The 26,129-nt window shown below is 39.3% G+C and overlaps 1 protein-coding gene across 1 annotated transcript; it reads left to right on the top strand.

Annotated features, from left to right (window-relative positions):
- Window positions 1–1,088: 1,088 nt before the first annotated feature.
- Window positions 1,089–25,115, top strand: LOC149827815 (recQ-mediated instability-like protein). The gene is made up of 4 exons (XM_090018257.1): window positions 1,089–1,423; window positions 1,494–1,602; window positions 1,682–1,743; window positions 24,810–25,115. The coding sequence occupies exons 1-4, from the start codon at window positions 1,304–1,306 to the stop codon at window positions 24,915–24,917; spliced, it is 399 nt and encodes a 132-aa protein (XP_089874383.1). The 5' UTR covers window positions 1,089–1,303; the 3' UTR covers window positions 24,918–25,115.
- Window positions 25,116–26,129: the final 1,014 nt, after the last annotated feature.

Here is a 26,129-nt window from a genome sequence, read left to right on the forward strand (position 1 = left end):
ACCCCAAGTCATCGTTCATTATAATGGAAAACACAAGTCTTTTTTGGTTTCTTATGTTGTCCCTAAAAAACTGAAAAGTACCTACTTATCCTTATAAAAAAAGAAAAAGTAAACTGTATGAACTTTTAATGATGAAGGTCACTGTTGTAATTTGAATTATCATTTAACTGTGATAGTTTTAAAGAAAAGTTTGGCCCATATTTGAAATTAGGAGCAAAAGTTTGGCCCTTAAGGGAATTTTTTCCAAAAGAAAACTCAAGTATCTCAGGATCCACTTCTCAAGATTTTCCTTTCCAGGGATGACGGAAGAAAAAACTTACAAAGTAGCCCCAGCTCATTGGTGTCATGGTGTGAAAGTAGGGCTGCACAAAGGCTCGACTTGTTTAAGTTCAACTCAAACTCGTTTGAGAAAGTAATTGAGCCAAGATTGAGCAAAAACTCAGGCTCGGTACACAACAGACAATCGAGTTTGGGTAAGCTCGATAAGCCCTATTAAGATCGGTTTGCATAGTTATATAAGGATGTAGTTTGCATATATGTATATTGTGTTGCTAATTAAATGAACAACTGAAGCTCTTAACCTGATGAGTAAGATGTTGGTCGTGTGTTCGAATTATCCTGCCATGAACCTCTATCACATGATTTCAGAAGCTTTTTTACATTAAGGATGTTCTACGATGAGCCGAACACAGACATGGGATGCTCAAGCTTGGTTTGAGCTCGAGCCAAGCTTGAACAACCTGATTTTTCCAACGAGACAAACCGAGCCAGCCCACGCTTGACTCGAACTCGGTTACGTGCAATGTAAAAGCCTCAGTCCCCCTTACCCATCTGCAGCCTCCTCTGGGCTATTGCCAAAATTTTTGGCTCATATCAAGATGTTTCCAAGAACGAATTTTGTGACATTTCTGCTAATAAGGTGGCACTTGGGCTAGATTGAACGGCAGATTTGCAGATATAAAATTTATGACATCTAGGCGTGGTGGGCATGGATCTAGATCCTGGGCTCTCGGCCTTTTGGCTAAGATTGAGTGTGTGAAGCTAGGGAAAATCATGAAGGGAGAAGGGAAGCCTAAGCAAGAGACGGGCAGACCGAGACAGAAAAAGTCCCCTTTCCTTTCCCTGAAAATCTGCACGCTCTTTGAGTTCGATAGCGAAATTCGTTCTTACTCTCTTGACTGGTTCCACTCCTTCACGACAAACGATATGGTTGATGATGAATCCCATTTCCAGACCATGCAACAAAGAAATTGAAATGAGGTAGTTGGTGGGGTTCGATTAAGAGAGAGGGAGAGAGAGAGGCATGGACTACGGTTTGGCAGCACTGAAGCTCTTCTGTGGGCAGCTCAAAGATGCACGCCCCACTTCCTCACCTTCTGCCATGACCATTGGTGGCATCCTTTTCCAGCGTGCCTGGTTGCAGGTAACCACCCTATCGTTCTCTCTCTAAAATTACTCTCTATAACATGGTAGAATAATCCTACCACTTGCAGGGTGTTTTAGTTTCAGGACAGGACGAAGGGCGCTACATACTGGATGATGGGAGTGACGTTATAGAGCTCCACCTCACCAATGAGTTACAACAAGAACAATGGAAGATTGGTATGTGTACCATATTGCACTAACAGCCCAGCATGCATTCTGTCATTGGTCATGATGATATTGATGGTCTTTTATGCAGGGATGTATGTTATGGTAATTGGTGTTTTTGTTGTTCCTCCAAACGAATTGCCAATCATCAAGGTATGAGGATTATACATTGTATTTTTGTAATACGTTGAATTTAGAGGCAGTAATGCATCTATGGTTTGTTCTGTTTGCAACCTAAATGGTTTGTTCTGTTTGTGGTGCTCTCTTTCCATGATGGAAATCGTTGTGCTTCTCATTGTGGATTGTGAGCTATAAGATAACTGCTGCAGGGCATTGAGATGAAAGGCTGCCATCATGTTATAAATTAAAAAAATCTTATGTATTCAATTAATCAAACAGTGATATTAGAAAGAGAATACTCAGACTAAAAAAAAGCTCAACAATGTGGAGTTTAAATGGTGCACTTGAGATTTTCTTTTCTTTTTTCATTTGTGTGGGAGTCAACTTAACATTGGTGAGGTCCAAAGGCATGGACATTGAAAGTGCAGCCGGAAACAATTGGTTGGGCAGTAAGCATTTCACTTGAGGACACAAAGATTTGATTTTTGTGGATTTTTAGTTTTTGATGAGGCAGAATTAATTAGTTCAGTTAGAACAACTTCTAACTGCATTATTCTTTCTCTTCAATATCTTCACTCTGTTCCTCAGCACAATGTGAATGCTTGTCAGGATGGTAAGTTCAATCCATCCTACAATCCTCAACTTTGCATAAAAATCTTCTAGTCATCAATTCTATTAACAGACTTATTTTGTCAACTAATAATTCTTATCTACATTTTGCTTTAAGAGTTTGCCACACAGCTCTTTGATGGTCTCAACAACAATAATGGTTCTCCCAAGAATGAAGGTGGCATTAAGTAGGGGAGACAGTTGCTAACATATGGGGAACCTCCCAATCTGCAAAACGTGGGTGCTTCTCATTCGAATTTGTAGTGTTCCCTTCGACGAATATATTCTTCATCTTTACCTCCATTTTCCAATTTGGGCAGTCTTGACCTTGCCATCATCTGACTTCATGGTAAGAGTTTGAAAACTAGATTTTCCTCTATGAAATTTGCACTGCTTTTAAGGTTTTCTTCTCGTTAACTTTACTTACAGCACAAAACATATACACATTCAACTAGACAAGCTCGACAGACACCAAAATCCTCTTTTACTCGTATACAACTTTGTATTTCATATAAATAGGGCTTATGGTATGCTTTTAATTTACTTTCCATCAATGAACAATTCAAAGTCATGGTATCTTCCCTCTTGCTCTCTCTATCTCCATTCTATGACCTAAATTGAGCAAGAGAACCTTGGTGAAAAGAACCATATTTCCCATAATGCTTCAATGTATCATAGTTTGATTGTTCCTTGAAAAATTGGACTCACCAAAAACATCTGAAAAGGTGACATGTCAATTTTTTTATGCCCTGAATGAGGCCCAACTAGGATGAGGCAGTCTGCCAACATTGACGGTCCAATAATCAATTGTAAAACCAAGCAGCTGTTGCATTTAAAGCCCTACTGCATATTTCCATCAAAGAGAAAGGAGACTTGTAGGGATTCAATATTCTCTCACTCTTCAATTCACTGCATCAAACACACTTTTTTCATGAAGCAGTAGTGACTAACATGCCTAATGATGCACAACAAGAATCCTGCAGATTTTCATTCATAAGGATGGACAAACTAAAAGCAGGTTATTAGGCAAAAACTGAAGGGACAAAAATACTAATAATCTATTAATTTTGAGATGATATGGCGCATGCACCATTCAATCTGATCAACAGAATGCATTAATAGCCTCTGCAAAATGCAGGAACTAACTAAATAGATGTTTCACATGAATGGCAATGGCACTTCAACCATGCACCTAATGTAAAAATTAGGGCATCAATGTGAATCGAACCCTAACTCAATGATGCAAGAGAGAAAGAGTACTTGAGAGAAGAGGGGAACTTTTCTTCAAAGAATAGAGGCTGCACACACTGAAAATTATGCCCTCTTGTTTTATAACTTCTTATATTTTTACATTGGACATAGATGCCCCTCATTAGGGGTTACCATAATATTACAATGAAAGGATAAATATGTCAAGGAATTTTACAACTTAAAACATAACAGCCCACGTGTGGATCTTGGATCCTAATGATCCGATCCATTCCACGCGTCTTAACTAAGGTTGCTAAACTAGGAAGCGAAAACATGAAACGATACAGGAAGCGGAAGCAAGAAGCGATGCATTTTAAAATGTATAAGAAGCAGGAAGTGAGGAACAAAAAAAATAGAAGAATTGAATGTGAATCAAAATGGAACACAAATAAAAACTAAAATAAAAGTGATTATTCTTTATGATTTTTAGTATAAGAATTAAATTTTTAACAAAATCTAAAAACAACGACGGCCAATGTAGAGAAAGCACATGGAAGTGAGTGAGATGGTAGAGAGAAAATACATAAAAAACACGAAAAGTAGAGTCAGAGAACATATAATAAAAATAGATGAAGCATGTGAAAAGCATAGGAGAAGTATGGGAGAATCGAGGTTTTTGTCAAGTTTCAGACGCGAGGAGTATCGTGCTTCCGAAGTGAGTTTCCAGAAAGCGAGCTTCCCACCTATTTAAGAAGCTTCCAGTAACTCTAGTCTTAACACCCCCCTCAAGTTGAACATGGTTTTAAACCATATTCAACTTGCTCTTCAGAAACCAAAATATCTCTTTAGTGAGTCATTTTGTAAAAAGTCCCGCTACTTGATCATTGGTAGTAATGTACCTAGCTTATAATACAAAGTCCTCTATCCTTTGTCTAATGAAATGTTGATTAATCTCAATGTGTTTTGTCCTTTCATGCTGAATAGGATTTTGTGCAATTTTGATTGCACTTTGGTTATCACAATAGAGAATTGATTCTGACTCACTTTCTAAAGCTTTTTCCATTAGATGTTGTATCCATGTGACCTCCACTGTAGTTGCTGCCATTGACCGATATTCTGCCTTTGTACTAGACCACGCTACAACTCTTTGCTTTTTTGTTGCTCTATGAAATTAAATTTTGCCCTAGAAAAATACCATATCCAGAAACAGACTTCTGGTCATCCGGATCTGCAGCCCAATCCGCACCTGAGCAAGCTACAATTTGAACACTATCACATCTATTAGCAATGTCTTTCTTATATACAAATCCATCTCCAATGGTTGCTTTGAGGTATCTCAATATTCTCTTCACGACTTTCATGTGTTCTACTTGAGGATCATGCATGAATTGAGACACCCGACTTACAACATACGTTGTATTAGGTCGAGTAAACATTAGGTAGTGTAATATACCTGCAATGCTCCTGTATCATGTGGGATCTCTGTATGGAGTTCCATCTTTATCCTTGCTTAGTTCATGATTCAAAATGCTAGGAGTAGTCTTTCATACCCGATCTCTCAAGAACATCAAGAATATATTTATGTTGTGTAAGAGTAATAGAATCGGCTCCTTTGTCTACCTCAACTCTTAAGAAGTACTTCAATGCTCCCAAGTCTTTCATATGAATTTTTCTCCGTAAGAGATCTTTGACTTGAGTAATATGAATTTCCGAACTCTCAGTTATGATAATGCCATCTACATATATGATGATGGTGATATATTTTTCGTCTCTAAATAAGAAGAGAGAATGATCTAGGGCTGATCGTTTGAATATACACTTTTGGATCTTAATTAAGAAATATTCAAACCATGACCTTGATGCTTGTTTTAGTCCATATATCGACCTTTTCAATCTGCAAACATATTACTTGTCATCTTGCTCACAATACCCTTAGGTTGCTCCATATATACCTCTTATTTTAAATCCCCTATGTAAGAACACATTTTTAACATCTAATTGATTTAAAACCCATCAATATTGAAAGGCAAGAGATAAAACTAATATGATGCTTCTCATTTTGACCACCAGTTTGCAAGTTTATCATAGTCCAACCCATATTCCTGCGTGAAGCCTTTCATAACCAATCTTGCTTTAAATCATTATATGCTGTCATTTGGTATAAATTTGACTTTATATTACCCATTTTTATCCCACTACATTCTTGTCAATTGGTCTTTTTACAATATCCCATGTTCGGCACTCATGTAGTGCCTTGATCTCTTCACTCGTTTCATCCACCCATCTTTGGTCTGACTTGTCTTTTAAAAATGTCCTCGACTCAAAATATTTTTTGTTTCTACCAAGAACAATTGATGATTAAGTGAGAAGTTATCATAACTTGCCCATCTATCAATTGGATGTCTGACACATGTTGATCTGCACAACATGGGCTGTTCAAGATCCTCATGATTCTCTGATGTGGGGTTAAAAGTAAGTCCTGAGGTTCCTGGTTTCCTCAAGTAGCAACCAACAGATCCTCGTTGAAGACATACATCCTCCCACATCACTCACTCTCATTGAACACCTTCTTCATGTGAAGATCCTTCACAAAAATAGGTGTAAATACAATACACCTATTGATTTTCTCTAGAATTGTCTCTAGTACTCTCAGTTAGGCCCTTCATGCTTATCTCATACTGAAGCATTTTTGGTCTGAGTGCATCAAAAGTGAGAACCTCAAACTGACATATAAGAGTAGTAGATAAGACTTGGAACTCGACACCCAATCCATTCTGAATTTGTAATACGTTATCTTTATTAGATACTTCATACTCGATCATAGGAAGCTGGTATGTAATATTCTTTATCTTGTTGAGTTTCTTCATTACACTTAGGCCTCCTTTCTTCAGATTCTGGAACTCTCTCTTCAAAAACAACACTCTTGACTCGAAAATCTGAGAGTTTGTGAGTGCAAGCCACAAATGGGCTCTGCCACAAAACCCACCAAAGGTGGCTAACACAAGAATTAAAAATAATAATTTTATTGATATTGAATCATGTAAGAAGCATACTTTTGTAAGAGGGTTTCAGTCCTTTATATACATCATCCAAAGAGTCCCCAAAGAGACGTTGGGAGAGGCCCAACGCCCAACGTCTCTTAAGTTGACTAGTCAACATTTGTTGACTAGTTGAATTCAAACCAAAAACCTAAAAACCTAAAAACTAAACTAACCTAGTTACTAAACTTAATTACATATCTATGTATACATATGTATGTACAAAATACATATATATTGTATATGTATATATTTTGAACACTCTCTCTTAAACTTATGGTTGGATAACGGAAAATTTGTCCAAGAGAAAGTGAAATCTAGGAGCAACACGAGGTTTGGTGAAGAAATCCGCCAACTGATATTCAAAAATAACATATAGAAGTTCAACAGTGCCATGTAGATACTTTTCTCGTACACAGTGACAGTCTATCTCAATATGCTTGGCGTTCATGAAAGGTTCGGTTGCTAACAATGTAGGTGAAACTTTTATTGTCACAACACATCCTTGATGCTCATTTAAATTGGACTCCTATTCAGCCAACAATCTTCTTAGCCAAACCACTTCCATAGTGGTTATAGCCATGACTCGGTATTCTGCTTTAGTTGAAAAGAGTGACCTTTTGTTGTTTCTTATACCTCCATGAGATCAACTAGTCACCTAAAAACACACAAAAACCAGTGGTTGAGTGTCGGTTATTAGGATCACCTCCCCAGTCAATATCAATATAAACAGTTAAATCTAATGATGAAGAAGCAGACAAAAAGTTCTAAAAAAATAGATGTTTTAATATATCTAATAATACACAAAATTGTCTCCAAATGAATAGAAGTAGGAACTTGCTGAAACTGGCTTGTTGTGTGAACATGTGCTATGTCAGGTTTCATAATTGAAAGATAAGAAAGTGCCTCGATAAGTTGTCTTTACAGTGTCGGATTTTTCAGTAGTTCTCCATTATCAATTCTCATCTTAGTGTTGATAACTTCAAGAGTGTCAACCTTCTTATCATCCAAGATTTCTGTAGACAACAATATTTAATCCAATTTGGATTGAGTTTGTTTTGAGAAGTTTCTTAATGTGTTCCACTCCCTATTTGTCCCCTCTGATGATAATCATGTTACCTATATATAGGAGAAGAATAATAATACCTCTATCAAAAATCTTAATAAACAAAGTTATGTTAGTAAAAAAGATTTAAATCCAACATCAAGCATGACTTGACTGAACTTGTCATACCAAGCCTTTGGTGTTTGTTTAAGACCATACAAAGCTTTATATAAACGAAGAGTCTTTCCTTTAGTAATACTTATTGATGCAGCTGTCTTGGAGGAGGCATGAAACAATGGCCACCGTGAGGACAGTGGCTGAACTCTTTATTAATCTCAACAAGGATGTCGATAACAGGAGGAAATTCAATAACAACTAAAGAATGAAAAAAAAAGAAAACAATAGGCAGAAAGAAAGAAAAAAAAAAACAGGAAAACTGCAGAAGGTAGAAGACGGCTGAAGTTTTTAATATTCTCTGCCTTCACGCAACCCTAGACAGGTCTTCTTAAAGACTGTTTGCTGGACCGGGTCGTGGGTCCAGATTTGGATCCGACCCACGCGGGGTCAGTATCTTTTTGCAGCTGGTTCTGGGGCGTGCGAGCTCCACCACGCCTGACGTAGGTGCGCAGGGGTACCTCCCTGCGTCGTGGCTCCGTCCCTGCAAGTGAGTCATATTCACGGGGTCCTTCATCTGCCCTGTGTGGTGGATCGAGTGGCACGATGGGCCCAATCGGGTCCTGCCCTGCATCATTCTCCCCTGGTTGGGAAGAAGTCGGCTCTGTCGACTTGTTGTTGCCACAGTAAGCATATAGATCAGCCACGTTGAAAATAGGGGAAATATGCCAATCATCGGGCAGCTCAAGGAGGTAAGCATTTGAACCCAATCGCTGAAGGATCCTAAAAGGGCCATACTTCTTAGGACTTAATTTGCTATAGGTGCCTACAGGGAAACGCTCTGGACGCAGATACACCCAGACGAGTTGACCGACCTCGAACTGGACATCACGACGACTCTGATCTACGAAAGCTTTGTAGGTCTCATAACTTTCAACAAGTTTGGCCCGAACTTGTCTGTGAACGTCACGCATATACTCAACGGCATCAAAGGCATCCGGAGCTGGAGCTGAGAGATCTGATACAGGGGCTAGGTCAACGACATGGGTGGGAGACCGACCATACACTACTTGGAACGGAGATTTACCAGTAGAACGGTTAACAGAGTTGTTATAGGCGAACTCAGCTTGGGGCAATACGAGATCCCAAGTTTTGACATTTTCGCCCACTAGACTCCGTAACAAATTTCCTAAAGTGCGGTTCACGACTTCGGTTTGGCCATCAGTCTGGGGATGATATGCACTACTGAACTGAAGCTTAGTTTTCAACAGGGCCCATAACGATTTCCAAAAGTGGCTCATAAAACGCGTGTCGCGATCGGAAGTGATTGTATGAGGTAGACCGTGGAAACGGGCAACATCCTTGAAGTAATATGAGGCGACTAACGAGGCATCGGTGGTGCGCTTGCACGGAACAAAGATAACCATTTTGGAGAACCGGTCAACAACTACTAAAATGGAATCAAAACGACGTGGTGTGCGGGGAAGGCCCACGATAAAATCCATGGATACATGCTCCCACGGTCGTTCAGGAATGGGTAACGGGGTGTACACACCACTATTCTGACGATGACCCTTGGACACTTGACACACATGACAGCCTTGGATAAACTTGACAACATCTTTGCGCATTTTGGGCCAAAAGTATCGTTCATCTAATAGAGCGAACGTCTTATCATGCCCGAAATGCCCTGCTAACCCTCCTTTATGTAATTCAGAAATCAACTGAAGTCTAAGGGAGAAATTGGGTACACATAATTGGTTACCACGGAAGAGGTAACCATTATGAATACAAAAACGGGGGTCGAGGTTGCGATCTGAAGAGGTGCACCCTTTCCAGACTTTGTGAAAATCAGGGTCCGTAGGGTACAACTCTTTGCATTGCTCAAAACCAATGACCTGCACCGACATAGTCATCAGAAGGCTGTTCTTCCTACTAAGAGCGTCAGCCACCTTGTTCAGGGTACCCGATTGATGCCGAAGCAAAAAGGTGTACTCCTGCAAGAAGCTGACCCACTTGGCATGGCGAGCACTCAACTTTTTCTGACTGTTCAGGTACTTCAATGCCTCATGGTCCGTGTACAAGACAAATTCCTTATAAATGAGATAATGCCTCCAATAACGAAGGGCTTGTACAACGGCATAGAACTCGACATCGTAAGTAGAGTATTGGCACCGGGCCTGAGTGAGTTTCTCGCTAAAGAAGGCGACATGCCTACGATTCTGACTCAAGACTGCACCAATTCCCACTTTAGAGGCATCACATTCAACCTCAAAGACTGCACTAAAATCTGGGAGGGCTAACACAGGAGCACTGGTCATTTTGTCCTTGATGATCGTAAAGGCTTTGCTAGCCGCTGGCATCCAATGAAAGCTAGTACCTTTTAGGCACTCCGTGATGGGGGCCATAAGGGTACTAAAATTCCTTACGAAACGTCGGTAAAAGGTGGCTAACCCGTGGAAACTACGGATCTCTCCTATAGTCTTTGGGGTAGGCCAATCGACAATCGCTCGGACTTTAGCAGGGTCGGCCTTGACGCCATCAGAAGACACAATAAACCCTAAGAACACGACACTGGATGTCATAAACTCACACTTCTTGGCATTGGCATACAATTTTTCCTTTCTCAAAATATCTAAGACTTGACGCAGGTGACTCAAATGATCAGACAATGAAGAACTATAGACCAAGATGTCGTCAAAGTAGACGACAACAAACTTCCCAATACACGGATGCAAGACTTGGGTCATCATGTTCATGAAGGTACTGGGGGCATTAGACAACCCAAACGGCATGACTAACCACTCGTACAATCCATCACGTGTCTTAAATGCCGTTTTCCACTCGTCTCCTTCGCATATACGAATCTGATGATATCCGCTTTTTAAATCAATTTTAGAGAAAATGGAGGCACCGGATAACATATCAAACATATCATCTAAACGAGGAATGGGAAAACGGTATTTGACCGTGATGCGATTGATCGCACGACTATCGACACACATGCGCATGGACCCATCTTTCTTAGGAGTGAGTAAGGCAGGCACGGCACAAGGACTAACACTCTCACGAATGAAACCCTTTTGCAGTAGTTCCTGAACCTGTCTTAACAACTCAGTGTGCTCGGAGGGGTTCATGCGATAAGCGGGAAGATTGGGTAGACTCGATCCGGGCACAAAATCAATAGCATGCTGAACCACCCTTGTCGAAGGTAACCCATCAGGAAGGTCATCCGGCATAACGTCGCGGAATTCCTCGAGAAGAGGGGCAACATCCGCGGGAATGGACACATGCGAACTCATCGCTGGCTTAGCCACCAGGGCATAACAATAGCCATCTTCCTGGCAGTGGTCCAGGAAAAGCCGGTACGAGAGGCCTGCGAGTCGGGGGACTCGCTCGGGTTTGTCAACTGTGGGGAAACCTGTCTCCCGGATAGGTAGAAGGACGATCTTATGGCCATTAAAGATAAAAGAGTAAGTGTTCTTGCGGCCATCGTGAGTGGTCTGGCGATCAAACTGCCAGGGACGTCCCAAAAGAATGTGACACGCATGCATAAGGGCCACATCACACCACACCTCATCGTGGTAGTGTTTCCCCATGGAAAACCGGACTAGGCAACGCTGAGTGATGGGAACCTCATTCCCTTTCTTGAACCAGGCCATCTTATAGGGTTGGGACAACTTTTCGGTGTTGAGTTTCAAGGTAGACACCACACTCTCAGATACCATGTTCTCACATGCTCCGGTGTCAATGATGACATCACAAGCGTGACCTTCACAGTTGCATCGGGTCCTAAAAATGTTATTCCTTAGCCATTTCGATGGGGTCAATTCTCGGGGTGTGGTCAACACATGACGGATGGACAACAAACTTTCGACGTTGCCGTCGAACTCTATAACTCCCCTCTCATCCTCACCCTCAACTAATGAATTGTCATCACTATCACTCTCACTTGCAGACTCGACAATCCCTTCAACCAGATGGGTGTTCTTGCTCATGGTCGGACACTTGGACGCGACATGTCCTAACTCTTGACACCTAAAACAACGAAGGGTCGACTCCATAGGTTTGGCTTTAGACCGGGTGTGGAAAGCTGGGCCTGACTGGTCAGGTTTGCTAAGGTCTGTCCTAGTTTTTGAATCACTAGGGGAGCTTGCTCCCCGGGTTGGGAAACTGGGCTTGGGTCGGCTGGAGACCTCATTACGGGTTGTCCGATATTCCTGCCTCCGCTTCAACTTGTCCTCGATGTTCATGGCATAACTGCTGGCTTGATCTAATGTTTCGACTGTGACACAACTAAAATCATCAAAGATAGCAGGGCGGAGACCCGAAATGTACCTCGTGACCTGCTGACGAGCCGTTTCCTCGATCTGCACACGCAGGGAAAGACGATGGAACTCCGCGGTGTACTCGGCTACAGTTCGGGAACCTTGGCGCAGGGTCAGGTATTCCTTGTAGGCTCGTTCGGCGTGATCCGAAGGCACGAACTTTGACTGCATCAGTCTTTGCATTTCCTCCCATGACTGTATGCGCTCTAATCCCTGCCGCTCCCTTGATCATTGTAGCTCCACCCACCATGTCTGTGCTAGGCCTCTCAATCGTGTAAAAGCTAACGAGACACGGCGATGTTCAGCAACTGTGTGATAATCGAAGAAGAACTGTACTGCATAAGACCAGTCAAAAAACTGCTCCGCGTCGAATCGTCCTGCAAACTCCGGAAGATCCAATTTCACGCCATAGGTGGAGGAATGGTCTGGTGGTCTCTGTTGTCGCGGCTCCACTATTCCTGCGGGATGCTCGTTCCAGAAAAGATCGTCGTCTCATGCTGCTTCATTGCCCGTATGGCGGTATTGTTCGCCGGGATGCTGGTGCTGTCGACCTCTCCCGATGAGGGGTTGACGGTCGGGGCGCGCCGGTTCCTGCTGACATTGCCTCGGTCGGGTTTGCCCGTGGGCGGGCACCATCTGTGGCCGGTATTGTGGTACTGGAATGACGGGAAGTCCAAGGTTCGGGGGAGGGTTCGGTTGAGGTTCGGGTTCCAGACGGGTTGGATTGGTATGATATGGTTGTGGGTTAGGAGTATGGATTTGGGCCGGATACTGGATTGGGTTTTGGGTCAAGTTTGGGTAACCAGGTTGGTTTGGGTTTGAGTATGGGTATGGGGCTTGATGGGTATATGGATGGGTTGACTCGCTCGATGGGATGTGGTTCGGGCCCACTCCTACACTACTCGTCGGACCCAGATATGGATGGGAAGGATCGAGGTTCGAGTTTTGGGGATAATAGTCTTGGTCTGAACTCGATCCCCGATCCAATAGATTATGGGTCTGGTTTTGACCCGGCTCAAATCCAAACTGGAGCTCCGTCCGGGTCCGATATGGGCTAGGGTCGGCATGAGATCTACTTTGTAGGTCAAAATTATTGGGTTGGTTTTGGTGCGGGGTTGCCCGCGCACCTGAGCCAACTAGGTAGGTCGGGTACGGATGGCCTAGCCCCAGACCCGCTCCCTGGGACCCAAGGGTTGGTCCCAACGACACGGGTCTGTGCCCTGCTGGAACAAGAACTGAATTGGACCCTCTGATGTCAGGTCCCTCCAAATGGGTCTGGCCCGCTCCCGCTCGTAGAGGTACCATTTCGGAGCCTCTCCGGGCGGGATCGGGAGGGAGCGATGGCTCTCCCCTGATTCGGACAAACGAACCGGGGTCTATAACTGGGCCCAGCGTGACGCTGGGGCCCTGTCGACCCCAGTTCAAGTGCTGCGCATCGTGCGTGGTGCCCTGCCACGATTCTGGACCTGTAGGTGGGCCCAGCGCAAAGCTGGGACCCTGCAGGTTTGGGTCGACCTGCAGCATAACCCCAGGCACGCGCGACCACTCGCCGGGCCCAGCAGGTGTCTCCTGCACACGGCTGGGATCCTGCAGGGTCGGCCCTATCTGCGAACCCGACGCAGGGAGGCGCTGTTTGGACGGTGGGCCTGTTACCAGGGGGTTGCTGCTCATCGGGGCTCCCTGGTGTTGCTGGCCAGTACCCGGATTTGAAGTCTGCCTTGGTGCCGTTAGGAGCGAAGGAGCAGTAATGTGCTGGAGTTGGGTCGACGGACAGATTGAAGACTGAACAGGGTTCACGCCTGTCGCAACACCATCCACCCGATCTGCGCCTGCGACTAGGGGTTGCGGACCGGATGCTTCAAGGGCCACCAGTCGTTCATCGAAACCATCCATTCTTTTTGATAGACTGGCAACATCCCTGCTCATCCGCAGCATATTTTCTTGGATTTTGGTAAGTACCTCCATCACACGCAGCATCGGATCTTCGCTGCGAGCCTCCTCACGTTCCTCGCTGCGTACCGGATCGGTCCCTGCTTCAAGAGCCATCTCGCTGGTGAAGGAAGGGTGCGGCTTTGATACCACTTTGATGCAGCTGTCTTGGAGGAGGCGTGAAACAATGGCCACCGTGAGGACAGTGGCTGAACTCTTTATTAATCTCAACAAGGATGTCGATAACAGGAGGAAATTCAATAACAACTAAAGAATGAAAAAAAAGAAAACAATAGGCAGAAAGAAAGAAAAAAAAACAGGAAAACTGCAGAAGGTAGAAGACGGCTGAAGTTTTTAATATTCTCTGCCTTCACGCAACCCTAGACAGGTCTTCTTAAAGACTGTTTGCTGGACCGGGTCGTGGGTCCAGATTTGGATCCGACCCACGCCCCGGGTCAGTATCTTTTTGCAGCTGGTTCTGGGGCGTGCGAGCTCCACCACGCCTGACGTAGGTGCGCAGGGGTACCTCCCTGCGTCGTGGCTCCGTCCCTGCAAGTGAGTCATATTCACGGGGTCCTTCATCTGCCCTGTGTGATGGATCGAGTGGCACGATGGGCCCAATCGGGTCCTGCCCTGCATCACTTATACTAGGCGGTGCTTCCATATAAACTTCTTCAACCAAATTCCCATTAAGAAATGCATTTTTTACATCCATATGATATATTGGCCATCTTCTCACAGGGGCAAGAGCTACTAAGATCCTTACTGTGGTCATCCTAGCAACTGGGACAAATGTCTCTTCATAGTCTATTCCATACTTTTGGAAATATTCCTTGGCAACTAATCTGACTTTGTACATTTGAAGAGTTCCATCACTCTTAGTTTTTATCTTATACACTCATCGATAACCTATAGGTTTTTTTTCCTAGGGGAATATCTTTAATAATCCAAGTATTTGCCTTTTCTAAAGCGTTCTACCCATTCAAAATGTTCTTTTGCTTGAGCATAGGTTGAGGGTTCTATGTAGAAATGTATTAATGCAATGTAGGCTTGGTGCTTAGGTAAAAATGAATCATAAGACACAAATTCTTCAAGAGGTTTTGATACTCTGGATGACCTTCTACTTTCTATATGGTTTTCATTAGCAATATATTTTTCAAGGGCACATGGATGTTTAGAATTGTTATGCTTGGAATATTGGATACAACTTTGCTCTTCTCTAATCTTATTATCACGTGAGTTCTTTACCTACTATATCATTTCTAACTTCTTGATCTTCATCAAGATCAACATCACAATCATCATACTTTGGAATTAGATCCAGAAAGAAAGAATACTCAATTATTTTCTTAGATTTCTCAATTTCAAAAAACCTTTATTTTTTAAAGAAAGACATATTTATTAAAATATATAACTTTTTATTTATGAAATCAAAGCATCTATAGCCTTTTTGGTTATTCATATATCTCAAAAAGACATGAAATAGCACGAGGGAAAAGTTTATCATTTTTATCAGTAAAAACAAAACAGCCACACCGAAAGACTCTTAATTTAGAATAATCAGGAATTAGTTTGAAAAGTTTTTCAATTGGTGATACATTTTTTAAAGAGGCAGATGACATTCTGTTAATGAGATAAATTGCAGTTAATGTGGCTTCAACCCAAAAGTCTTTAGGTACTTGGTTTGCAATGAGCAAAGTTCTTGTGGTTTCTATGACATGCCTATGTTTTTTTTCAGCTAAACCATTTTGTTGTGGAGTATAAGGACAAGATTCTTTATCTGTGATTCCATTTAAATCTAAGTAATCTTTAAATTCTTTTGATAATTTTTTTTCCTAAATCAGTGCAAAAGATAGAGATATTATTTTTAAATTTATTTTTGACCAAATTGTAAAATATTTGAAAATGTAAAAAAACTTTAGATTTGTTTTTAAGGAAATAAATCTAAGTATGTTTAGTGAAATCATCAACAAAGATTACATAATATGCAAACCTTCCCTTAGATAGAATAGGTGTTGGGTCTCAAACATCCGAATATATTAACTCAAGTGGTTGTGTATATATAAAGTTTTTTTCTTGAAATGATAATCTCTTCATTTTGTCAAGAATATAATCTTCACATAAAATTTTCAGAATTACAAAAAAAAAATCATCTTTGGAAAATACTTAATTTTGGATACATTAGGGTGGCCTAGCTTTTTATGCCATAAATCTAAATCTAGTTTCTAAACATTATAACAAAAAGTATTCTTGGCTATTTCCAAAAAAATCATGTAGCATGAACCTCCTTCTTTGTGGCATTTCCCAATCAACTTCTCTGACTGACGATCCTGCATCTGACAACCAATAGAAGAGAAGGAAACATTACACTCATGGTCAAATAATTGAGAAACAAACAAAATATTTATATTTAATTTAGAAATATATCTAATTTTTTAAATAGAAAACCTTTTTGAATTTTAAAAAATATTTTCAAAATTCCATATTTCTTTTATCTGAAGAGATTTTCATCAACAGTAAGTACATTTAACCCACTTGAGTTATAACATTCGGATAAGATATCACCATTTGGCCTCATGTGAAATGAGACACCTAAGTCAAAAAGCCATGGAGATTTACCAGTATCAGTGATGCCAAAGGAGTAGACCATGACTCCAGTTGATAGCGCTCCTTTGAGTAAAGGTTGAAGAACTTCTACTAGTTAAGTCAAGGTCATATTCTCAATAGATGATTTTTGTGTAGTTTTGAACTCACTTGACTCTTGTGCAATCGAGACTACCCCTTTTTTGTAAGGTCTTTTCAACTTAGGGCAATAGGTTTTGACATAGCAAATAACTTTTTTCTTCTTAGACTTTTTGCCTTATTTTTCATAATGATCATTGTTTGGCCTTCCATAGTGTGGTGGTTTGAACTTTGAAGGGGGTGTTAAAATATGTATCCATACATACATATATATATATATATGTATAATACCCAATAGGGGTATTTATGTCTTTTCACATAGTTGTTTAATAAACAACTGTTTTAGTAGATTAGGTTTTTCTTTATTTTTCTTTTTCTTTTTTTCTTTATTATTTTTATTCTACACATGCCATAAAGGGGCCCCACCATAGAGTCGTTGCCCCCCCCCCCCCCCCCCCAACGATCACAAATGTGACCATCGGGGGCTCCCAACGACACTATGGGAGCCCTCTTTTTGGCTTCTCTTTTAAGGATTTTCCTTTTGTATAAATAAGGGTGAACCCCTTTGTATCTATCATTTTTTAGAGCTCTCTCTTTCAATAAAGAGTATTTATTTTAAGTTTGTGCCTTTCTCAAGGCTTGTTTATGTTGTCCCATAGTGGACTTGGTTATTATCTCTCTTGTGTATTAGACCATTGTTGGCCATTGTGAATTCTTTTTAGCATTCTTTATTTTCCGCATACTTCATTACAAACACTACTAATAAGCCAAGAAATAATCTTAACATATCCTATTCTCCATTCCTTCAACTGTTTCTCGTAGGAGACCATTGCGTTGGTTTTTTTACCTCCGTAAGAGGTACTTCTTTCTGACTTTTTATTTTAGTGAGGATTAGTTTGGGTTTTGGATTAATCATTTACTAGTACCCACAATCATTTTCTCCATATGAGGTGCTTTATAATTGAAGCCCATGTTACATAGTTTGAGTTCATCGAGTTTGATGGATTTTATGGTGACATTTTCATTGTCATCTATTTTACAAGGGCTAAAGAAGATAGACCAAGAAAAAAAAGATAGAGAAGAGGAAGGAAAAAGAAGAGGGAAGAAAAGACAAGGTGAAGATCATGATTGCTCCACCACCAAACAAACACCATTGATCACGAGCACAAACACTCCTTCACTTGAACCACAATCATGATCCCACTAGCACTTGAATAGAATTTGTAAAAGAGCTTCAATGCTTTCAAATTTTGAGTAGCATGCTTCTCAATGCACCAAAAATAATTTCAGCTTGATCACCAAGCTCTGATACCGTGTAAGGAAATGAGTTCCTTCAAAAGATGGTCACCAATTCATAAAAAATGGATACTCAAAAGAGTTCCACCAAAACACCAAAATGAGAACCAAAAAGCCACAAATGGGCTCATACACAAAACCCACCAAATACGGCTAACACAAAAATTAAAAATAATAATTTTATTGATATTGAATCATGCAAGAAGCATACATTTGTGAGGGGGTCTCACCCCTTTATATACATCATCCAAAGAGACGGTGGGAGAGGCCCAACGGCTCTAAATAGAGCCATTGGACCTTCCCAATGTCTCTTAAGTTGACTAGTCAACATTTGTTGACTAGTTGAATTCAAACCAAAAAACTAAAAACTAAACTAACCTAGTTACATCTCTCTCTCTCTCTCTCTCTCTCTATATATATATATATATACATATATTTCTACATATGTATGTACAAACTACATATACATTGTATATGCATATATTTTTAACAATCACTGCTTAGACTGTTCAATATTACATGGTACAAATTTATCAATGATAACTTCGCCTCCCTTTCTTATGGTCCTTCACAGCTAACTGTTTATTGTTGGATAATGTAGTGCCAACTATGCTTACTACTATACTGTTAACTGTTTTTTGTTGGATAATGTGCCTTCTCACCACCTTGAGATGGAGGGGTCAAAACTGCCAACTATGTTTTCTTTGCCCTATTCTCTGCCTTGCAACACCATCTCATGTGATCGCCTATACAAATGTCAAGTTCTATCCTCTGACCAATGCCTCCCTTCTAATGACCTGTTGTGCCAGACTCTATTATGACCTATTCTGTGTTCAAGACCCAAGTGCATTCATTGTTTTTCCCTTTGAGGAGGACCATAAACCAGGTTTGGAACGGGGAGCCTCTTTGGCTTTATTCACTGTATTGCTCAAACAACTGGATGTTGGGTCTATAGTTAAACACAACTTGTATAAAACATTTTTGGGCACACTTCTGAAGTTGCCTCTGGATGAGCTTGGTCCCTTTCTCTAGCAGAAGTATTCAGAGGCCCAAGCTCTTTTCCAGCAGGTTCCATAAGGACCCAAACTACAGGAGGATATGATGCTTAACGTCAATTTTTCCAAGTAATTTTCTCTTAGGAATAGTCTGAACTCTAAATTATACATTATGTCTTTTTTCCCTTTATTTTCTAAGTTGAGTTATCTTCCATTGATCCCTATGTCACACAGGCACCGCACTTAACATGTAACACATCAAGACACGTCATGGACACAGTCAAACCGGTGTAGGACAAGTCAACATTGCATCATTATCTTTATTTATTTCCTTTTATGACCTTGGTTAATATTTTGTATTCACTTGCATTCTTTTTCTATTACAATTTGTCATAATTATATTGCATTTCAATATCAACTAGTTGTATTATTTGATGTTTTGACTATAGTGATTTAAAATTGTTATTCAAGCTTGCAGGTAAGGTCATATTCATGTTTTATTGCTTTACATTAAGGTCATGTTAGTAACACCCCACGATTCTTGGATTTTCTCAAGATCTTGTGATTGCAAATCACAAGCACACCACTTTCTCAAGTTTACTGAAACATAGAAAGGTGTGGTTGTGATTCTCACTTGATAATGCTCTGTCACGAAACACTAAAGAGAAAAGATAATGTCACAAAGTGACTAGGAAATGCACAAGCACACAAGCAATAGGCCACTAATGGGCAAGAATACAACAAGCCACAAAGTGGCAATAAACAAACATAAAATGAGAAAGAGAGCTAAAAAATATATAGGAAATTTTATAGAGAAAAGCTTCAAGAAGCTCAAGGAATATATGGGGCAAGGCCCCTTATTTATACACAAATGGGACCCAAGAAGGGGCTCCTATAGAGTCGTTGGAGCCCCTTCAACGGTCATATTTATGACCGTTAGAGGGGTCTAACGACTCTATGGTGGACCCCTCCTATGATGTGAAAAAGCAAATATAGAAAAAGAAAAAATAAAAAAGGAAAAAGAAGAAAAGAGGAAAATGCATATTCTAAATGAATATACGTGTTACAAGTGAAATGACTATTTTACCCCTAGTAGGTATTACAATATGTATATATATATATATAAAATCTAGATAGACACATAGACATATATATTTAATATCTCTCTCTATATATATCTAGATATATATAGGAATAATTAATATTTTTTATTTTCACCATAGCCACTAAAGCACATTTAAGAGCTTTTAGTGATAATTTATCTTGTCATTGAAAAAGAACAAAGCACTTACAGCAAAAAACTCTCAATCTTTTAAAATCTGGATATATTTTGAATAATTTCTCAAAAGGAGAAACATTTTTTAAAGAAGAAGAAGGCATACGATTTATGAGATAAGTTGTGATAAGAATAGCTTCGGCCCAAAAAAAAATTTGGAACATTTTTAGAAACAAAAGGAGTCTTTGTTTCAATGAGATGCCTATGTTTCCTCTCTGCAAGACCATTTTGTTGAGGAGTTTTGGACAAGATCTTTAATGTACAATGCCGCTTAGTTTAAGATAGTTTTGAAATTCTTTTGACATGTATTCTCCTTCGGAATCGGATATAAAAATAGCTATGCTGTTTTGAAATTGATTTTAAATAAGATTGTAAAAATCTTTAAAATTGGAGAAAACATTGGATTTGTTTTTAATAAACTACACCCACGTGTATCTAGTAAAATCATCAATAAAGACAACATAATAGGAATAACCTCCTTTAGAAATAACGGGTGTCGGTCCCCATACATCGAAATACACTAGTTCAAATGGTCTTTTGGAAACAAAATTACTATCTAAATACGGAAGTAAATGCATTTTCCCAAGGATACAATCATTGTAAGTAAATGTTTTTTCATTACAAAAGTTTTCCAAAAATAGAAAAAAATACAACTTAGAAATACTAGGATGACCAAGCCTTTTGTGCAAGTCTCAATATCTTTAGATTGAACATAATTACAAAAAGATTTGGATGGGAAAGACAAAAAATCCATGTAATATAGATCTCCTCTTCTATGGCCTTGCCCAATTCGTTTCTCAGACTGGAGATCCTATACATAACAATGGGTTGGTGAAAAAGAGACACTACATCCAAAATCGGTGATTTGAGAGACCAAAAAGATATTTAAATTGAGTTTTAGAATGATTCTAATTTTTGGAACATAAAATTCTTTGTTTTGACCATGAACTTTTTCAAGTTTTTTCATTCCTTCAATATCTAATGATGTTCTATCGGCCGTAGAAACAAAGGATTTAAAAGTATTGAGACTTGGTTTTGACAAAAGAGATGCATTCAGAGTCATGTAGAAAGAGGCACCCGAATCATGAATCCAAGATGATATACCTGGAATTAATGAGATATTGGCACCAGAGGTAGAAGGTGTGGAAGAATTGATTCTCATGAATTGTTGGAGAATTTTGGTAAGTTATGCAATGGAGTCTTTTATATCTCCATCTCTCTTTGATTCCTCGCTTGAATTGCTTAGACACTCTCCAACGGAAGCCACCTTTTTTTTGAGCTTAGGACAATCCGGTTGAAGATGACTCGGTTCATTACAATAGTGACAAACAATTTTTCTTCTACCACCATTGTTATTTATCCAAAAATGAGGCCGTTTATATGTCCTCGTATTGTTTCCCGATATTGACACCGCATGGACCTCATCAGTATCTTTTTTTAAGGCCAAGCAAGTTTTTTCTTGGCATAAGTCGGCTAAAATTTCACTAAGAGGAGTAGAAGCCCTATGAAGGGACTCTCTTAATTGTTCAAATTTGGGACGAAGCCCATGAATAAATTGAAAAAACCTCTCTTTCTATTTGCTCTTACCTCGTAGCAATAACACTTCCTTCCTATTGTGGTTCGAGAAGAGCAAGTCCATCCTATAATGAGGATAAAACACTATATTAGTCTCTAATGCTTATGTCACCTTACTTAGTTTTTCTTATTTTTTCTTGCAAAAAGAAATGCCTAGCAAGGTCTTTTTTAGTGTACATACCTTTCATAAAAAACCAAGCTTCATTTGCTTTATTAAATTTTGCAAGATTGACACATATTTTGAGCTCTACATTGTTCATGAACCATGCCAATATCTTGGCATGCTTGTTTTCCTAATCTTTCATTTTAGATTGGTATTCTTGAATAGCTTTGGCCTTGTCTTCTTCATTCAGGGCATTTTTTTCCTCCTTTTTTATAAGTTTTAATTGTGGTTCCGAAATGGTTCCACATACATAACCCCAAAGTCTTTTACCTTTGAAATTGTTTTTCATGGTGGCCGCCTACATCCTATAATTTGTTCCATTCAATTTGAATGAAAAATCGATCTTTGAGTCTTTGTCAGCCATCTTGGAGGAGTTTTATGAAGAGCAACAAAAAGAGTGATGCTTAAAAATTACTCAAACGTGAGTAAGAGTATGCCAGTGGTACTTTCACAATCAAGGCTCTGATACCATGTCACGAAACACTAAAGAGAAATGATAATGTCACAAAATGACTAGGAAATGTACAAGCAATAGGCCACTAATGGGCAAGAATACAACAAGCCACAAAGTGGCAATAAACAAACATAGAATGAAAAAGAGAGTTAAAAAGTTATAAGAAATTTTATAGAAAAAAGCTTCAAGAAGCTCAAGGAATACATGGGGCAAAGCCCCTTATTTATACACAAATGGGACCCAAGGAGGGGCTCCCATAGAGTCGTTGGAGCCCCTCCAACGACTCTTTGGATCCCCTCCAACGACTCTTTGGGGGACCCCTCCTATGATGTGAAAAAACAAAAAGAAAAAAAGAAAAAAGAAGAAAAGAGGAAAAGGCATATTCTAAATGAATATGTGTGTTACAAGTAAAATGACTATTTTACCCCTAGTGAGTATTACAATATATATATATATATATATATATATATATATATATATAAACACATAAACATATATATTTAATATATATGTATATGTCTGTCTCTCTATATATATCTAGATGTATATAGGAATGATTAATACAATTTAACATGCTCATCCCTTGAAACCTGTGATTCTTGGTCACAAGATTGACCCTGTGACCAACAATCACAGCTTCTACTTTCTCAGCTGTGATTGTTCATCCTCTAAGAGTTATATATACATATACATGTGTGTGTGAGAGAGAGGGAGAGAGCATCTGTGTACGGCTGTGTCCCAGTGTCCTAATTTTTAGAAACTGCCGTGTCATATCAAGTATATCTGCATTGTCTCCCGTTCCTGCATCCGTATCCATGTGCCGTTGTTCCTAGGTTTTGTCAGTTTCATAATCAACAATAGCAATCTTGAGAATATCGTGTGAGGAGGGCTTTTATTAGGTAAATTTAATAATGTGTGTTTCCTTGCGGAAATTAAGGGAGCTCTTTTTAAATGTATAATAACAATATACATATACATATATACATATATACATAATACATATATATTCAAAAAATTAAAATTTCTCAAAATAATATCATGACAATATGAATATTTTCTTTCTTTTTTAAAACTTGTGATATTTTCCTTTTTTATAACCTTTAGAACTCAATATTTTAGATATTCTGGCAAATTATATGTTATTTCTTTTTCTTTTGTCCAGAACAAAATGTGTAAATTAAAGACCCTGATACATCTAGTAGTGTTGGTTGTAACAAGTACTGAAGGTCATATTTGTAGCGTATGCACTCCTCTTGGGTGCAATTTTTCACACCAAGACCTGTCCCATTTGCTTCTAGTGCCAATTCTATCACCAGATTCTTGCATAGTCTCCCATGCTTTCAAGTTTAAATTCATGAAAATATATGCCCTCTTTTATTTGATTATTTAAACCCGTTACACATGATAGTCTCTTGAAAACCATAGGATTCAACGTTCTTTTGAATGCTGATTATGAAAGCTTGACATTGGGGAGTATATCTACTGCTGGAGCAGCTGGTGAATCAGGGCCAGCTATTTATGGCTGTTCACCCACCGAATTTCAGATTGCATTGCAAGTGGGGTTAGTTTCCCATTCACAAGCTTTCCGTTTTTCGATTGGTCGATACCACTGGAGATGGACTCAAGGTGGATCCCTCATCTCAATATGGACACTGTTATCTGTATCCTCTGCAGCTCATGATCATCGAAGTGGCTTGCACAGAAAATAAAGTTTATAGTGGTGGCTCTATCAAGCCTTGTGAATTTGATTTCACATCCTAGAGTGCACTATTACGTGCAGCTATCTAATTGTGCTATTTTGTATTTTCTGTGCAAATTGATTATGAAATCATATTAATTAACCTTTTGGCCATCTCTTTTGATTGATATCAAAACTAATACATAAATATCCAGATATATCTGGGTAATCAATCACTCATGCTAGCCATTATCAACAAGAAATAACAATTTCAGTTGGCAACCATTATAAACAACAGGCAAGTGGGTGATATTGTCCTATCAATTTTTAAATCATCTGTCAGGTCACCGAGAAGCACAATCTTACAAGTCACGTTACCTTTCCAGATCTAATTATGATAGGATTTCCTCATCTAGTGACTTCATAGGTTTTAATAGAATTTTTGTGGGCCATTTGCTTGTGTAATAATTCATGGGCATCTACTACTTCCAAATGCATGTCTGCCCATGACTGAAGTACATTGGAGAGAGTATAACTGTAGAGTTGCCTTGGTGATGGATTTTGTTGCAGGTGAACTTGAAATCATGCAAGCACTCGCTTCCTTTGCAAAGATTGTAATTCATGATATGAAAACCCCAAACATAATTCTGGTGTATGCATAAGATATTGTGCTCATCAAGGACTGCAAAGATATCTAAGATGGTTGTTCTTTTTTCTTTTTTGTAGGTTCACAAGATCGTCGATTTATCACTTCAACCTGATCGAGAAGCAATGTGGCATTTAGAAGTGATTGAGGCTTATAAGTTGTTCTACCAACCATCATTTGATGAATGAAACATTCACATGATCAATTCTCTTCTTCCAGTTTATTGCCATGTGAGGAAAATATAGGGGTTATAGTGCCTCTGCTCATTCATTCAAATGTCATTCTAGATATCTTTATTTTAAACAGATATTTAGGTTTTCCAACATCATTGTACTGAAATGGTTGATGTTCTGAACAATAAAGATGATACCCAATGCTTTAGCAGCATATTGGACAGACCATGACAAACTCTATCAACCTTATAGCAGCAAGATGGCTGAGAAAAGGCGAAGATACATTATGCATCATGGACTCCACCAATTCTGCATTTTGCTGCCTCATCAGTCTTATGAGTATTAAAAAAAGAAAAGAAAAAGCTATGGCTAGACCAAGGGTTTAAGAACATGGTTTTCTTAAATCCACACTTTTTAACCGTGGGCTAGCTAGAAAATGACCAGACTGGTGCTGCCCATGTGAGCAAATGGACCTCCACTTTTACCATAGACTCCTCTTTGCTGAGAATATGGCGTGTTGCACATTATGCTTGGGAATACACCACCCATTGCAACCCCAAGCTTCCACACAGACATGGAGGTGAGCATCAGGCCATCCCCCAACTATTAAAACCTTTTTCAAATTCCTTTTAATTAAGCTCTACTTGGATTATTACCAATGTGCAAATAACAGATCTCCTTTATGTTGACTAGTTGTCATAAAAATTATGAAAAATGTACGGCAAATATGATGCATTTTCTGAAATGTTCCATAATTTTTGCTATCCTCCCCATGTTCAAAATCATAAATATATGGTTTTAAAAAGACCCTTTTACCATTTGTACATATAATTTCTTAAATATATGCAAAATTTCTCTCAAATATGTGACTATTTTTTCCAAAGCAGTCTCTATTTTAAGATATATATCTCTCTAATTCAACATCCAAAACTTACGTTTTTACAGTCGTTGTAAAGCTAAGACATAGGCTTGTAATTTTTCTATTTTGAGTCAAAACCGAAAACCCCTCTAGGGCCATCAATTTTACATTTCAAAACCAGAATAAAAGTATGCTCTGTAGATTTTTCTGTCTGTTCTATGCTATTTTTAAACCACATGTTAAAAATTGAGGAAAATAAAAAAATGATAGAAATAAATTTGATCTGATGAACGGTTGGAGAGAATTCTTATATAGAAGATAAACTATTTGATTGTTTCAGTTTGCAGAGCATGCTTCTATTTAAGTTT

Source organism: Nuphar pumila, chromosome 10, assembly GCF_984573655.1.
Source record: "Nuphar pumila chromosome 10, dmNupPumi1.hap1.1, whole genome shotgun sequence".
Classification (NCBI taxonomy): Eukaryota; Viridiplantae; Streptophyta; class Magnoliopsida; order Nymphaeales; family Nymphaeaceae; genus Nuphar; species Nuphar pumila.